The sequence below is a fragment of the Falco peregrinus genome, chromosome 5, assembly GCF_023634155.1.
Source record: "Falco peregrinus isolate bFalPer1 chromosome 5, bFalPer1.pri, whole genome shotgun sequence".
Taxonomy (NCBI): domain Eukaryota; kingdom Metazoa; phylum Chordata; class Aves; order Falconiformes; family Falconidae; genus Falco; species Falco peregrinus.
The window spans coordinates 19,863,470-19,880,985 of record NC_073725.1 but is presented as its reverse complement, the minus strand read 5'-3'; the positions used below and the strand labels follow the sequence as shown (position 1 = coordinate 19,880,985).

The 17,516-nt window shown below is 39.7% G+C and overlaps 1 protein-coding gene across 3 annotated transcripts in view; it reads left to right on the top strand.

Moving 5' to 3' along the window:
- TRANK1 (tetratricopeptide repeat and ankyrin repeat containing 1) overlaps positions 1-15,979 on the top strand; it is a 65,846-nt gene extending 49,867 nt beyond the window's left edge. For all 3 annotated transcript variants that reach the window (XM_055804279.1, XM_055804278.1, XM_055804280.1), the window contains 7 exons: positions 589-677; positions 4,727-4,830; positions 6,486-6,618; positions 7,592-7,737; positions 9,201-12,259; positions 13,793-13,891; positions 15,087-15,979. In XM_055804279.1, the coding sequence (XP_055660254.1) occupies positions 589-677; positions 4,727-4,830; positions 6,486-6,618; positions 7,592-7,737; positions 9,201-12,259; positions 13,793-13,891; positions 15,087-15,199 (3,743 nt within the window). In that variant the 3' untranslated portion in view covers positions 15,200-15,979. The remainder of the gene's footprint in view (positions 1-588; positions 678-4,726; positions 4,831-6,485; positions 6,619-7,591; positions 7,738-9,200; positions 12,260-13,792; positions 13,892-15,086) is intronic.
- Positions 15,980-17,516: the final 1,537 nt, after the last annotated feature.

Here is a 17,516-nt window from a genome sequence, read left to right as displayed (position 1 = left end):
CCTGATGGCTGCAGATATTTATGGTGTAAAGCAGTTGATTTGTACTCAGATTTTCTGCTGTGTTTATATGGTTTCAGCTGCTTACCAGCCCAATCTCCAGCCAGACTGGATTTTTTTGGTTTTGGTGCTGTGTTCTCGCTGGTAGACTCACACAATAGTATTAACTTTGGTTAGGTCTACTTGCTGAGCATCTGCCTGGACCAAGGATCAGTTAGTTCAAACAGAAGGGCTGCATCCGTCACACCTGCACAGTAATGAAGGATGTTCATGGAAGACCATCCCAGCTAAAAGCAATTTATCAAAGGAGAAAATTTGGTTTCTATAAAGACAGTGGATTTACTCAAAGTTTTGTCCAAAAAACAAGTATGATTTTTAAAGGTCTTTCAAAACCAAACCCAACTTGTTGATTTTTCAGCGCTGATTGAGAGGGATAAAATGTATTTAATTCGTAGTTACCATTACTGATGTGAGCACAGATCATAAAGAATTTGGAACATTATGAGATGTTAATGCTTAGTTTTGGTACATGATAAGTGGTTTCTGTGGTTTATCCATTCTAACATAAAATGTTTACCTCTGACCTTCTAGATTTAGATGACAGCATGTTTGCTAAAACATCAACTCCAGAAGAATGGATTGCACAGGGAGACTATTATGCTAAACATCAGTTCTGGGCGGTAGGAGCATGTGTTTAACTGAAATAAGGATTCTTGTCTATTTTGGAACCATTTTTTTTTATTTACATCTATAAAATTATCTATAAACCTTCAGTTGCTCTGTAGCTGTGTATTTGAGTTTGTGGTTTGTAGTTGCGTAGGTGTCTACAGTGTACTTGTAAACATCTTGCAAGAAGTAAGCAGGGAGAGCAAGCCTATTGTCTGTAATCTCAAATGCAATACTATGAAATTTGCAGTCCAGTGAGGGAAATACATTTTAATGTGCACAAACAAAAGATCGTTGGAAAAAACAGTTACTAGCAACAACTGGAATTGACTGGAATCTGTGAATCTAAACCACATGCTTGACAATATAATTACACATTACTGTAGGAAAATGAAAACATTTCTTGGAAGTATATTGATTTGGGTGATGATCTCTGAGCCCTTTTATGTTTTTTGGGGCAGGATACAAATACAAAACATGTGTTGAGGCACGGCACGTAAGAATGAAGGGAGCACTAAGAGAACTGCAGAAAGAGTAGCAAAATGATGCTTTCATTCCCTTGCTATTTAAAGAACATGGAGATTTTACAACCTTTTATTTCCTAAGCTGATAGTTAATACAATTCAGATATGAGATGACAGCTAATGGAATGGAAGAAAAACCCAGCCAGGATGACAACACCAATGAATTATTTTACAAGGAATTCAGAGATATCTCTAGATCAACTGCCCTTGCCTTTACAGGCAATTTTAACTTTCTAGACATCAACTGGGAATATCATACAGCAGACACAAACAGGTCCAGGAAATTTCTGGAGCATGTTGAAGATAACTTCTTGGTGCAGGTACAAAGGGAGCCGACTAGGAAAGATGTGCTGCTAGATTTATTGTTTGTAAACAGAGGGACTAATGGGCAAATTGTTGATTGGCGGCTGTCTTGATCACAGTGACCACGAAGTAGTTCAGTTTCAAATCGTTGGTGGCAGGAGAAAAACTGCCAGCAAAACTTTGACCCTGGATATGGGGAGAGCAGGCTTTGGGCTGCTGAGGGAGCTAGTTAGAAAGGTCCCTTGGGAATCTGCTTTTGAAGATCTTGGGGTCCATGAATGAAGGTCACTTTTTAAGAACATCTTAAAAGTGCAGGAGCAGGCAATTCCAAAGTGTCAGAAGTCAAGCAAGTGGGGCAAAAGGCTGACTTGGATGAGCAGGGATCTTCTAGAACTTAGGCGAAAAAGGAAAGTCTGTGGACATCGGAAGCAAGGACAGGTGACGTGAGAGGACTATAGGGATGCCGTTTGACACCGTAGGGAGAAAATTCGTGTAGCCGAAGCTTGATCAGAGTTCAAGCTGGCCAGCACTGCGAAGGACAGCAAAAAGGCCTTTTTTAAATACATCAACAGCAAAAGGAGGATCAGAGACAGCACTGGTCCATTACTTGATGAAGTCAGTCCCCTCACAGATAGGGACATAGACAAAGCAGAGACAGTTAATGCCTTCTGTGCCTCTCTTTAAAACTGATTATGGACCTTGGGACCCCCAGAGCCCAGTGTTGGAAGGCCATGGCTGGGGGGATGATAAACTCCCAGCCAACTCTGAACTTGTTTGAGACTTGCTGCTCCAGGTGGATGCACATAAGCCTGTGGGGCCCAAAGGGATTCATTACAGGGTACTGAAAGAGCTGATGGATTTTACTGCGAGACCTCTCTCCATTATTTTTCATTGGTCTTGGGAGTCTGGAGAGGTCCCAGTTGACTGGAAGCTGGCAAATGTCCCAATTTTCAAGAAGGGTAAGAAGGAAGACCCTGGTAATTTTAGGCCTTTCTGTCTCACTGCAGTGCCTGGTAAGATAATGGAGAAGGTTATTCTGGCTGTTCCTGAAAAACACTTGAGAGACAATGCAGTCATTGGTCGTAGCCAGCACATGTTCACAAGGGGAAACTCCTACTTAACCAACTTAATTTCCTTTTATGACAGCATCACCCATCGAGTTGGCCAAGGGAAGTGAGTAGATGTGGTGGGTTTGGATTTTAGCAAAGCTTTTGACACTGTTTCTCACACTGTCCTTCTGGGCAAGATGTCCAGCACAGCTAGACAAGCCCATAACACGTTGGGTGAGCAACTGACTGGACTCAAAGAGTTCTAGCGAATGGGGTTGTAACAGGCTGGTGGCCAGACACCAGGGCTCAGTGTTAGGCCCAGTGCTCTTTAATGATTTTATAAATGAACTGGATGCAGGAAGTGAATGTATATGAAGTAAGTTTGCCAATGATTCTAAATCAGGAGGAGCTGTGAACTCTCTGGAGGATAGAAAGACCTTACAGAGGGATCTGGATAGAGAGCTGCGCAATTACCAACTGTGTCAAATTTAACAAGAGCAAGTGCTGGATTCTGTATCTGGGATGGGGTAATCCTGGTTATACACACAAATTAGGGGATAAGAGGCTGGAGAGCAGCTCTGTGGAAAGAGATCTGAGGGTCTGGGTTGATGGCAAGTTGAATATGAGTCAACAGTGTGCTTTGACAGCAAAAAGGGCCAGCTGTGTCCTGGGGTGCATCAACAGCAGCATAGCTAGCCAGTCAAGGGAAGTGGCGGTCCCACTTTATGCTCCACTGTTGCAGCCCCACCTCAAGTACCGTGTGCAGTTTTGGGTGCCTCAATACAAGAAGGGCATCAAACTGTTAGAGTGGGTCCAGAGGAAGGCTACCAAGATGGTGAACGGTCTCAAAGGCAGGAGTTACGAGGGGCAACTGAAGTCACTTGGCTTGTTCTGCTTGGAGAAGAGAAGGCTGAGGGGTGACCGCATCGCAGTCTACAACTTCCTCCAGAGAGGCAATGGAGGGGGAGGTGCTGGTCTCCTCTCTCTGGTGACCAGCAATAGGACACAAGGAAATGGAAGGAAGCTGCATCAGGGGAAGCTCAGATGATGTGAGGAAAAGGTTCTTCAAAAAGAGGGTGGTTGGTCACTGGGAGAGGCTCCGCAGGAAAGTGGTCACGGCACCAAGCCTGTCAGAATTCAAGGAGCATTGACAATGCTCTTAGTCGTGTGGTTTAGTTTTAGGTAGTCCTGCAAGGAGCAGAAGTTGGACTCAATGATCCTGACGAGTCCCTTCCAACTTCAAATATTCTATGATTCTATGAAATAAAATTGTGGGGTTTTTTTTTATCATGGCAGAAGGAAAGCTGCCATTTTTTGCTGATAGTAACGTACAATTTTTATATGGAAAATAGATATCTATAACAAGGCAAAAATCAAAACAATCGGCTGCCACTGTACAGACAGTCTTTATCTACCCTTGAAAACAAAGGGCAATTTCCTAAATGGTCAGAAAATTGTTTAGATAAAAAATACACAGCTGAAAAAAATTCATCTTGAAATCTGAAATGTATTAGCTATATTATCTGCTTCTTTCTTTATAATCCTGTTCTTTGTTTATCATTGCCACATTAAGAAGAAATTATCTGGTGAATTTGGCAGTTCTAAGAGTAGCTTGCAACGTGCAATTTCTAAACAGAAGAAAATACTAAATTAATGGATAGAATAAAGAAATAATGGTGTTGCAGAATGAGCAAGGTGGTAATGAAGCAAACATTGCTAGGAGCATGGTAACTCATGCTGTTGCTCTTTAGCTTATCACAGAAAGGACCTGGTATGGTAAAACCATGAATAAAAGCTCCATGCTTTTTGATTTAACTTTACCCACATTGTTTTTCCTAACTTTTATTAATGGAATTTGTGGTAGATGCCTGGTGACTGGTCCATTAATGGTTTAGACCATCATTCAGATTGTGTGTGCTGTTTGTTCTATTGGCCTACCAGAAATGTTGCTTTCACTACTTCCATGTAAAACTTTGTTATTAAAATTCTAACTGTGATAGTCACTTGTAGACCGACTTTAAAGCTTTTCTTTTTGCCCTAAAAATATACTGCAATGTTTTGCCTTTTCCTTCTTCCAGGCACCCTGCCAGTCTTTCTGTTTTCCATTACAGTGACTGTAAAATTAAGTATTGCTTTTATGTGCTAAGCCATGCACGTGTGTGAATGCTGTGTATGATTTCACCCCAGGTTGCAGCCAAATGTTACCAAAAGGGAGGAGCAGCTGAGAAGTCAAAACTGGCCCTGGCACACGATGCTGTTCTCAAAGTGCACTCAAAGAAAAGCAGCCCCAAGTAAGTGTGAACACAGATGGGCAGGTGTCATTCTGCAGTGCCGGACCTCACAGGTTGTGTGCAGGGGGACATTCCTGTCACAGTTGTGGGACTGGACTGGAGGCACCAGAGAACCATGCAGGCTAGGTTAGGTGTCTGCACATCTTTCTTTGTCTGTGGGTGGTAAAAGAGATGTAAAAAATTGGAAAGTCTAGCACAGCTCCAACAGGATCTGGGCACTTTGGGGAGCAGAGGGAGCACTTGTATGCTGTAGGCTGTCCAGACCAAATGTGGCCATTGAAGGGGCTTACTGGTTATGTGAGAGAAAAGCAACAGGATTTGCATTACCTCAAAAGGCTTTATGTTCTTAGATGTGGACAGAACATACACCATCAGCAGTGCTCAACTCCAGTTAATCCCACTGCAGGTTCACCTAACAAAGAAGACGGAATGGTGGTACATATTGGGAAAGAAAAGCTGCTAACAAAAAGTGAGCTTTGGGGTGAAATTAGAGTCAATCTAAACAAGCAGAAGTAGATGTCAACCAAAGGGTGTTTTTAAAGGGACAGATTTTGAGATAAATCATTTAGTTCGTGCCGTCAGCTGGGCAAAACAGCTCAAGGGTTTGACAGGGAAGAAAGTTTGCAGTTTCATGAAGTGGTTGAAAAACTGCTTGGGACTTGTCTTAAATAAGACAGGAAAAACTTCATGAGGAGGATTCTAGACCTCAGTGAATTAATTCCTGCTCGTTCTGGGGAGGCTGAAAACTACTAGTCATAGCAGAGTGGGTAAGGAATGACTAGAACAGAGGAGGCTAGCACTGAAGGGAGGAGGGGGAAGGTCTAGAGAAACGTTATTGCTGGAGTTAGTCAAGATTTTACCTTTTAAAATCACCTGTTTTATATTAGTGGCCCTGGCTAGAAGTATAAAGATACTCATAACATTTTGTAATCATAGAGAATTTGTTGATGGGACTGAAAAAATGTTTTTTCAGTTGGTTGTGAGCTGTGGTGCTTGTCAACTGCATAAAGCCTGAGAAGAAATTGGGTATATTAGGATATATTAAGTTGACAAAACGTGCAATAATGAAGCTGTGAAAGTGGCATTTTATTTTTTTTTTTAGTAGCGGTATTAATGGTAGTGTACAAAGCATAAATAAGATACCTGTGTGCTATATAATAGGGAATGCTCTGTATGCTTCTGATCCTCCAGGTTCAAGAATGATGAACTCAGACTAGATCTGGGAAGAAAATAAGACATGCTGCAAGGAAACCAGAAAGGCTGGGCTTGTTTGGTTATACAGAGCAAAGGCTGAGAACAAATTTGACTGTTGTCTTTAATGGCATTGGGGCTAAACAGCAGAAAGGAAGGGAGGAGCAAGTTAAGCTAGAAAGGAGGAGCAGCACAAAACCACACTAGTACACTTTAGTTTGAGAATTTTATTTTTAAAAAAAAGAAAAAAAAAAAGCTTCTTGCTGCCAGAGCAGTGAGATTCTGGAATAGACTTCTGGACAGAAATGTGTCACCCCAACATATAACTAATTGTAAGGTAATACCTTATCAGGTTATATATGAAAAAGAACACATGATATCAGTGTTGGTTGGATTCAGTGGCAGATCACGTGATCCTAAATTGAATTTGTATGTAGGCAGTAATTTTCTCTTACTTTCTACAGGGAGAAACAGATGGAATACATGACATTGGCTAAAACTTATTTGGAATGTGGAGAACCAAAACTATCATTAAAATGTCTGTTTCAATCAAAGGAGTTCCGGCTCTGTGCAGAACTGTGTAAAAAGTTAGGAAAGGTATTAAATCCTCTAAACTATCCTCTCCTTATCACTTTCCTTTTCCTACAGCTTTTTTCCCCTCATATTACTCATAAGGTGATAGTATTCTTCTGTGACATATTAGTAACTGAACTGAAACAGCTCTTTAAGCTGGGCCATTCAAGAGGAAGCATTTGTCACAGAATAGCCAGAAGGGAAATGAAGAGGACAGTGATGCAGTTATGCAGTCTAGGTTTATTTCTTTGGCTTTCCTCGAATGTCACCATCAGTCATTTATGCTTTGCAGTCGAAAGTTAATTAATGACCAGTTTAATGAAACTTATTTCTGCTTTGCAGTCGGAAGTTAATTAATGACCAGTTTAATGAAACTTAAGCTGTTATTTCATTCAATACTCTGATGATACTGAAATGTCACTGATTACACCATCTAAGTGGAACCTTGAAACTTGTAAGGGTTAAGTAATGTGCCAACAATAATTTTCTAAGTGTATGAGGATATTGAACATTTTTTGTTTGCAGTGTTTCCACTGTGTCCTGGTTTCGGCTGGGACAGAGTTAATTTCCATCCTAGAAAGAAGGTAAAGGTGTTGTTCCCAAATATTTAAAGTTTAGGATACAAGGTTAGGGTTCCCATTCTGCATCCATAACTATTTTAATCTAATTCTGTTGATTCTGAGAAATTTGCAAGTCAACAGAAGTGTGTATGGTGTTTTTTAACAGGCAGAGCTGGGTGAATAAAAAGTGCTTTGGAAATCCTGTATAATACCTTTAATTTTGCATTCCAGTTTTTTGGACACACGTTTTTAAGGATTTTTTTAAATTTTTTCAATTTTAATGATGATTACTTCAGTATGTATTTGATTACATTCAGATACATTTATTAAAATGTGCTTATCTGTGAGATGCCTACCTGATGGAGTTACTGAATTCTATTTATGTAGTTTTGACTGTTTAGAGCACTTCAGTTTCATTACTGATTTCTGCATTGCAGATGAGAGATGCTGCAGTTTACTATCAGAAAAGCCAGTGCTACAAAGAAGCATCTGAATGTTATGAACAAATTGAGGAGTTTGATCTGGCAATTAAAATGTATTGTCAAGAAGAACTCTATGAAGAAGCAGCAAAGGCAGTTGAAAGGTATGTCTTCCAAGATGGTATTGGAATATAATTCTCCTTTCCATTTCCAAATTCACAATAATACTGCTGGTTTGCCATCAAATTTTCACGAGTTTTGGATGGTGACTTTGTTTTATATCAAGTTAAATTAACTTTGTCAGAATTCTCACTTTGGTAATGATAACATGGTGAAAGCATCCTACTGCATTCACAGCTGGAGCAGTGACTTAGCTTCATTTTCCTGGGAATTTTTCCCAGTCTTTATTACTAGTCATGTAATTCTCCTTCAGCCAGTAAATATGACAAAAATATTTAATAGAAGTATTAAATACTTCTCTTTTAAGACTTAAATAGTAATGGATTTAGCCGCTTAGTCACTGACTTCTGTAGGAGTTATACCATTAGATGTATATGTAATGCAGCAGTTGTTGTGGCAAATAAACTATTTGCCTCTTCAAAATCTCTAACTTAAGAGCAAAGAATAGTTATTTAAATGAGCAGCTTGCACTGCCTCTCTGACAGATTCTTGGTCCCAGTCTCTGAGATTAACTTTTCCACACCGTCTCTGCTGTGCTGGCTCAGAGCAGTTAAGAACTGCTTCAGACTGTGCTTCATAAACTGATCTTATTAGTATCTTTTTGACAAAACTTTGCCTCTGGCACCACCCCTGTGACCTCATTTGCACATTCTTGTACTGCGTAAACAGTTCATTTATTGGCCACACTTTTCATTACACCTAAATTAATTGATTACTTTTGAAGAAGGTGTACAGCAGTTAAAATTCTAGCAAGCCTACAGTTACACACCTTCACTGAAATCCTTTGTGATGTACCTTAATAATGACAGTTGGGGTTTTTAAGCTTGTTTAATACATAGAGATAGTTTGATCAAAAGTTCAAGCATTCAAGTCATCTTGCCAACTAAGTTAAGGTGCTTAGGCACTTAATAAGGAGCAAAGTATACAGAAGTACATACAACAGAATTGAAAGAGTTGTCTAAACTGACCAGTTTATGTAAATTTTTCAGAATATTATCTATATTGACTTGTGGAGAATTCACTGAAATTCGTGTTTATTTCATTCTGGCTTCTGTTCATGTTAACAACCATTTTGTATTGAGGTTTACTTTAATAAACAGAAGATTATCACTGACAAAACATGATAAAAATAATCTGTACAGTGATTTGACAACATGGGGAAAGATCCACTAATGCTGTAAACCTCATGATCTTAATTTGTAGCAGAAGTTTTAATGGTCTTGCTTCAGACAACCTTATGTTGTAACTAAGTTCTTTCTGTAGATCTTTTAAAATCACGTGATTGTTGGGGTTTTTTTGCGTGACGGACATATAACTTGCAATAGTTGGCCTTTTTGAAGGCTTCTGGGGGCAGCTATTTGTTTAATGTCTTAGGGGCTTTTTAGAAACGCAGTGGTTTTTTGTCTAGGTTAGTCATCTGTGGTAGTAAGTTGATCTGTTATTTCAGATACGAAGAGATGTTAAATACAAAAGGACAGATGGTTTCCAAACTCTCGTGTACAGCAAATCAGTTGTATTTGGAAGCAGCTGCAAAGTACCTGAGTATGAACAGAACTGAGGAAATGATGCGAGTCCTTTCAAAACTTGATATAGAAGATCAGCTTGAGTTTCTGAAGTCTCGTGGATGCTTGCACCAAACAGCAGACTTACTGAAAAGGGAAGGTCGAGAGGAAGAAGCTGCAAAGTTAATGAAACAACATGGGTTTGCTCTGGAAGCCGCCAACCTCACAGCTATAAAAGAGTTCCGTGCATTGTGTTTGCTTGCTGCAGCACGTGCTGGTGTGACTTGCTGCTCAGAATCAGACCTGGTGAACATGGAAGTCATCCTAAAGGAAGCCCTTGAACTTTGTGAACAAACCGAGCAGAAGTCTGGCATTGCTGAGGCTGTGTTTTTGCAGGGAGCTCTGACAGGAGACTGCACAAAGCTGAGCAGTGCATACAGTCAGTTCCTCTCTCTGAATCATTCTGCTGGTGCAGTTGAAGCTCTCTTTGCATTATCTCGCTGCAGCACTCCTAACCAGAATATCCTCTTTATGGCAATGCGCGGCTTAATGGCTCTTCTGAGTCTGGTTAGGGGTTTGAAGAAAGCAGCCACCAATGCAGAGAAAGATATGGTGAAGTCATGTTTTGCCTATTTTGGGATTGTCCCAACAGGTGACAGTTGCCAGGTGTCTCAAAATGAAGCTGAACCTATTCTCAAGTTTTTGTCAGACAAGCCAAGCCTGAAAGAGAGGAAGACAAAAGGTGATTTCTCAGTAAGCACAGAGGAGGTAAAATCGGCTTTGAAGCAGCACTTGTTAAGCAGGTTGTGCTCTATCACCCATGAATTACTGAACAAGCATTACCCTGATACTTGTATGAAGTTCATTGCTGGCTTGAACTGTGAAGACAAAACCTGTGAGGGTTACCATAAGCCCTTGTTGCGCCATGAAGCAAAGACAATATTTCAGTGTAAAATGCATTTGGTGGCAGTAAGTGGACTGCTGTTGGAAGCCAGGTGCATTTTCCCTAAAGAGCTGCTGAATCAGTGCAAAAGCTTTGATGATATTTTGAGTGCTCACAGATATGCATCATGTAAAGCCCTCCTAGAGATGTTTTTTCCTAATCATTTTCATTTGAGAATACTGTCTGAGAACCCAAAGGCATGCAAAGAAATACTGGAATTCAGTGACGTTATTTCCAAACCCTGTAGGGCGGCGTTGAAGGAGTATATCACATTCAAGTTTAAAAAGGAGGACACTGCAGCCAGAAGAGAATCAACTGACTTGTGGCTAAGTGCCATGCAAGTTTTCATCTTATCTTCGGGATATCCTGAAGAATTTGAGAAACTTCTTTTTAAGGAGGAGGATGATTATAACAAAGAGCTTAACTTTGCCTTGTTAAAGGCAAAAAACTTACCAAAGACTAAAGGCCAGGGAGGAAAGGCCAAAGGAATAGAGGGCAGACATGGTATGTTGCTACCTGACAAAAATACTGAAAACGCAGGAAGAACACACTTGTGCTTCATTAGACTCCTTCAAAATTCACTTGAGCAATTCTATGTTCATAAAAACCCAGAAAACTGTAAGAGGTTTTTTTTCCGTTTTATGAATGTCCTGGTTAAGAAATGCACGAGATACCTGATTCCAAGCATAGGAAATACGGTGATGTTGTTGGAATTCCAGTATATTCTCTGTTGTGCTGTCTTGATGCGTCTCTCCAAGAACATCACACTCTGCTTTCCAAAAAGTTACATTGCTCTCATTCATTACTGGGAGTTTTTGTTCAGAAGCAAGGGCCATAACAAAGAACCTAGAGACTCATTTTCTATTATACAAGAGTATAGACCAAAGGACGCATACGTAGCTGTACAGAATTTCAGATCTCATCTCTGTTATCTGGCTGAAGTTTTGTGTGGTATTCATGGAAGGTTCAATGTCATTCTGGATGCTTTTGGGGATCCTGACTGCATAACTTCAGGGGAGGCTGAGCGGACTGTAGTGCTGTGCCTAGTGATGTTACTGAATGCTGACCAGGTGCAGAATTCTAAATATCGATCCCACTTATGCCACCACTTTCCTGAAATCAAGACAATGCTGAAATCAATGCAGAAAGACTCTCCCTCTAAAGTGCCTGCAAGATTGCTAAGGGTTGTGGAACAAGTGAGTGATGCTACACGTGTAAGAGAGATTGCTGCAGGCCTGCAGGAGCTGCTGACAGAGCGAGATGCAGAGCACTTGGTTGACTGCCGGTGGAAGTGGGACTCTGCCTACACTCAGGGGCACCCACCCATACGCGGCATCCTGTACGAACCCATAAACCTTGACAGGTTTACGACCTCTTTGGATAAGACAGAATATGCTGATGAGCTAGAAAAGGAACTTGAAAGGGTTCATTGCTTAGAGGACCAAAAAGATCCCCTGGAAGTCATTGCACTCAGCAAGCAACAGAGGCAAGAGCAGAAAGCATCTGCCCAACGCCACCTGCGTCGTGTCTTTCATTTTGTTTCTCTGTGCATGAAATGGAAAAGGAAGGCCTGCTCCAAAGCTGAGTCTGTTGCGATGGAAGGAGAGGAATTTGTATCAGAGATCTTCAAAAAAGCAGATATTGACCAAACACAGTGTGACCTCTGTGGAGTCAGATTTATCCAGAGCTCTGAGAACTATTTCAGCCGAGCAGAAAACATGGAGGCCGACACTTCTGAAACTGTGACACCAACAGAGATCAGTGGGGAAGGAAATGCAATTTCTGTGGCCAGCGAGGCTTACATAGAGCACCAAAACACAGATGAACACAGAAAGAATAATGCTGTCTACACATCCTATGTCGACTTTTTCAGAAGAAAGGTAGATCCAGTAATACAGGATGGACTGGAGGTAGTGGACGCCATTACACAGAAGACTTATACCCAAGACCATTTAGCATATAAAGAAGGTTCCAACTTAAGCCAGAGAAAAATCAAAGAGAATATTAAGAAGATTTCAGATGCAGTAGAGGAAATCTACGAGAGAAAAGCCTGGGCTAAAGGTAGGACCTTTCCAGTTTTCTTTTAAACAATGTCATTTGTGGCCAAACTTCTAGACCTGACAAAGCTCCATTTGAAAATCTCAGTGTGGTCAAGAGAAAGATATTTCCAGGTATTTCAGGTAGCTGAGGAAAAGAAGAACAGACACAGCTGAAAATATTAAAAAACATATTTTCACCTCTTCCAAACACAAAATAAGACATCAAATAGTACAGGTAAAGTGAATTTTAACTGCACGATCAAGTGCTGAATTTATAGTCTTACAGCAGCCTGTTACATTAGACCAGGTAAACTTCGCTAATATTTCTGCTGTTTCCTACTTACTTAGTTCTGCTAGCCATAGTAATTGGGATTCGCAGGAGTAGAGTGTTAGGAGTACTTGGAGTCTTGGTTAAGGATACCTCTGACTAGTCTGCCCTTGAACTTGTAGTTTTCCTAGGGATGAACAAAAGTGGATACTTAACTACAAATCTCTGGGGTATCAGACACTCAAAGGCAACCCTGCTATTATAAAGTCCAGTAAATTATGTACTTAAGGCATATGTATTTTGATATTTGTCCTCCCCCCCCCCCCCCCCCCATATGTTTAAAGCATTATACTGTGTTGATTTTTGCAAGCAAAATTGAACCACTGAATGAGTTGTCCTAGGAGCAAAATTGTTTGGGCTACTTGCTGTGGGAAAGTGACATCTTAAGTCAAAACATTGTTAACTGGCTTTAGTTGTAGAAATCCACCAACCCTGTCAAGCTGTCACTTTGCTTGGGATGTCTTGACAGTAGTGAAAAACTGTAATATTTGATATGTTCATCAGCTCTGATCAGTGAAATTCGTTAAATCTCTTAACTAAATGTTAGGTAGTGGTCTTCATTTGTAAGCTTTATCTTTACTCTTAGTGGAAAGCGTTTACTTATGGATGAAATCCATGAAGTTTTGCTTGTTATTTATTTGGCTGTCTGCTCAATGAACCATGATAGTGATCAATATGATAGATGTAGTAGGCTCAATTAGGTAATAGTTGATTTTGTTATGACAGTTGCTTGATGACTGTTACCTTGTTCTTCCACTCAGTAAAAATATATTTTCCGAAATTATTTGCCTTTGAAATTACTTTTCCCTCACTTTATAACAAGCATTTTTCAAGTCCTTAGTGGTGCAGTTAAGCAAAGGCTGCAACATCTCGGGTCCATGTTTTACTTTGACCTGTATAATTTCAGAGGGATAATGAAAGCCAGGAACTTTAATACCCCAAAATAGATAAACCGGAACGTTTTCAGAAGTTTCAAGTGCACCTTAAAAAGGACAGCACAAGGATGGAGAGCTGCTTCTCTGACAGTGCTAGTAATGTTGATTGGAATGGGGAGTAATACATGCAGCATCTTCAACCTCAGTAGTGAACTTACCTGCACGTGAAATCACTGGTGACTGAGACTTCTTGCTTGGCAGCTCAGTGTAACTTTGTTTGGTGCTTGGCTTTTAGCTGCTGTCCATCTTTCAGCTAGTGTTCTTACAGAATGTTAATTGTGCTTCTTTTCAGCTGAAGAAATAATAACCAAACATGCCAACAAATTGGTTGCCACCGTTGATGAGGCTCGTAAGTGGCTGAAGAAAACGGATTCTCCTAGGATGAAAGAAGGTACGTTTTCAAATTGCACGGGTTTCTGTGCCCTCTAGAGGGCACTGTTCAGTAATGGTCTCTTAGCATCAATTTAGTCTCCAAGTCACCCGTGCTGTGGATATTCACTTACCCTCGAGGCAACAAGAAATTGGCGTACCAGTCTTTCCTCAATGGCTCTTTAAAAGAGCATGAGCCTCGCAGCTGGTTACGGAGTAGCCAGGATGGAGCAGGCCTCCTTCCCAGCACTCAGTGGATTCCAGCCTGCGTAACGTACGTGTGTGTTTGTGCACACAGGCACACGCAGATGCACACATAACTGTGGCTCAGATGCAGCCTTCAGGACAGAAACTTGGGTGTGGGGAACAGAAGACAAGCTATCTTTACCTTCATCAGTAAGATAGCGCTGTTTCTTAACTCTGCTGCAGCAGTGTGTTTATGAGCAGTGGGGATCCAAGTTCTTGGAAAGCAGCTTCCTAACAAAACTGATCCTTAGCTAGCTTTTAAGAGTTCTGTGGAAAAACATTATATATGCAGTTGGCTTTCTTTTGCTTTCACTTCCATTTCACTTGGTTTCACACCAGAAGTAACATACATTGATGCAGTCTATTGCTTCACAGACCTCTGAGGACAAGTTTAAGACTACATTGTGCCTACCTGTATGTCCAGGTTTAAGCAAATATTTAGGTGGTGAGATTGCAACAATTGCACAAAAAGACAGCAGTGATCAGGCTTACAAATTGCACTATATGTAAAGTATTAAAGTAGTTCTGGTTTAGAAAATCTGATTGTGATAAAGCCTTGTGTAACACTTTCCCATTCTGAGAAAGATATACTTAATAAAACTACATGGGAGGGCTCCCATAGTCTCACAAGGAACATTGTAGTCTGTTTTTGAAGTCAGTAAGCAATTGTATTGTCTGCTGAAACTGAACCTTGAGAGAGGAGTCATACATCTTACAAAAAGTCAAAAGCAGTAACAATAGGAGCAGAGATCTTCAGTGTAAAAATTAATTACTAGTGCAGCAAGTGGCTTAGCAGTCTCTAGCAGAACTCTGAAGTGTATTGTCATGTTAAGCTCAGTACTTCTTAAACATGATTATATACATACAAAGGTATATTGCTGACATAAAATAGCAATGACATAGCTTGTGATAAGAGTAAAAGGTGTTGGGGTTTTCCATTCTGTGTTAATTTTTTTTTTTTTTAAATACAGGCTTTGTGCATGATAAAGACTTGGAAAATGAAGTAGAAGATGAAAGCATGGCTTTTGAAGAACTTGCCTATAAAAAACCTTCAAGAAAAAAAGGAAGATACGGGAAATGTTAATTAGAAAAAATACGCAGGTGGCTATTCTATGCTTTTAATCTAATTTTAGAACAAAAAAATGTTGTTAAAAAGAAAAATAGAGGGATGGGGTCAGAAATAGGAAGATTCTGAAGAAAAATAATTATTTATGCTATTGGGTTTTGTATCACTTGTGTCAGAATAATTGCCTGTGTGGTGACAATGTAATTGTTAAAACCTACGATAGGGCACATTTCCTTTCAAACCTATGTGGTAGCTTGAAAATAACAAAAAGAGAGACAGAGACCCAAACAAGTAGTAAAAACCAATAATGTTTCTGCCTTATCTCAGGGGTATTTTTCCACTCAGTCGTCTTTTTCTTTTTCCCTGTTACTTTACATCATCATTCTTCTGAGCTAGAATACTCAGAAAAATGTAAGGATACTTTCTCTGATTTTAAGAGGTTTTAATTGTTTTTAGGTTACCATTGTAAACCTGCTGTATTCTGAGTCTTATATATGGAAATTCTTGAGTCTTCAGGTGCGATACTTACAGTATCTCTCTTTTCTATTTTTATGACAAGGACAGTAATTTCTAAACACATTCGTTTTTAACTGTACCTCTAATTAGACAGGTATGGAAGTTATGGATTGTCTTCTATTGAATCAAGTTTTGATATAAACTTACCTGTAAATATTGAAATATAGATAATCTTGTAAAAGAGTATTACACATTTTAAGTGTTTTGTAATTTTTAATTGATACAGGGATTATTGTAATGTATAATAACATTTTTATAAAACCTGTAAGATTTTTAAAATCACTTGATTTTGTCTTATTTTTTGAATACTTTCTGAAAGCCATGTGTGACTGACTGCATGAGTGACATTTACAAGTTGGGTCCAAAATGGGTTCATACTGGTAGTGTTTTACTTCTGGGATTTCAATGTCTCCAACATACTGTAATCTCCTTTAGCAGCATTTTAAATGTTAACGTAATTAGAATATTAGTTGTTGAAATACTTTGCCTTGAAAAGGGAGCTACTTTTTATATGTAACAAATTGTTTCAATAATTACCTTTTGCCAAAATCTTAGTAACTGGCTATTATGCTCAATGCCATGGAAGTGGGACATTTTACATGGGTGAAAATGAAATGTTAGTGTAGAATGGAGCAGCGTGGGCAGCAGTAATAGTTACCTATTGCATTGTAGTTGCTGTTGTCTGCCAGAAGACTTTACAAAGTGTTTCTTAAAGAAGCCTTGTGGCTTAAGCAAGTGTCTAGAAGATAGTTTAAAAACATCTATTGATGAAATGTAAGACTGGTCACTCATAGAAATCTAGAATTCAGAAAGTTGGATCCTTAATGTAACTACTTTGGCCTTGTTTTTTATAGTGATGTTTTTTGCATTTGAGGTTACTCCGAGTAACTTTCCTCATTACTTTCTCAGCTTGAGTGTCTACATTTGTGGCAGTGAATACTGCCTAAACTTTATAAGAGCAGTTACCATTTAAAAATCCTTGCTGGCCACAGTTTAAAGATCTAGGGATCATGCTTTTTCTTTCTCTTTATGGGAGAAAAAGAAGCTTTGAAAACATTATTGCAAAACACCAAGCAAAGAGAAGGACAAAACAAAGGAGTAAGAACAGAAGTTATATTACATCAGGAACTTCACCTCAGGTACATCTCCTTGGTGCAGAGACCTATGGTCCTTGCTATGGTTCTGTACAAACCAGTGGTCATTCTGTGACTGAATCAGTGCTCCCAGATGGAACTTGTTTCAAATAGCATGCGAAGGACTGATCACTAGCCAAAATCAATGGCAATGCAAATTTCGGGGCTCGTGGTTTCAGAGCTCTATTACGCCAAGATTTCAGTAATGTTTAAGCAGAGATGGAAAATCTGGTTGGTTCTCCAGTCTGATATCAGTACCTGAAGGGTTTTTTTCCCTTATAATGGTATACATAAATAAAGATAAACCTTGCTTTTCCATAGCATTCTCTTCAGATAATAATGACCTGTTTGCATTAATCCTGTTTGAATGTTTAATTGGAAAAAAGGGGCTCTCCAGATAGACCCTTGGGGTTTTTCTTTGTTTATTTAAAAATCTTTCTCACCCGTGGTGGAAGCCCACGGTTTCTGGCACCAGCTAATGCCTTTGACTCAAAGGGCTTAAGAGCCACGACAGGTGCCTTGGTACGTGTGAGATGCATATTGCACTGAAACCTTGGAACAGAGTAGTGGATGCAGGCTGTCAAGCTAGTCCACCCACTTCTGCCTAAGCCATGTTGAGTTGAAAAGAATTTAGAAAAGGCTTCAAATGCAGAGAAACTGGTGACTTAAAAATCTCTTTTCCTGGT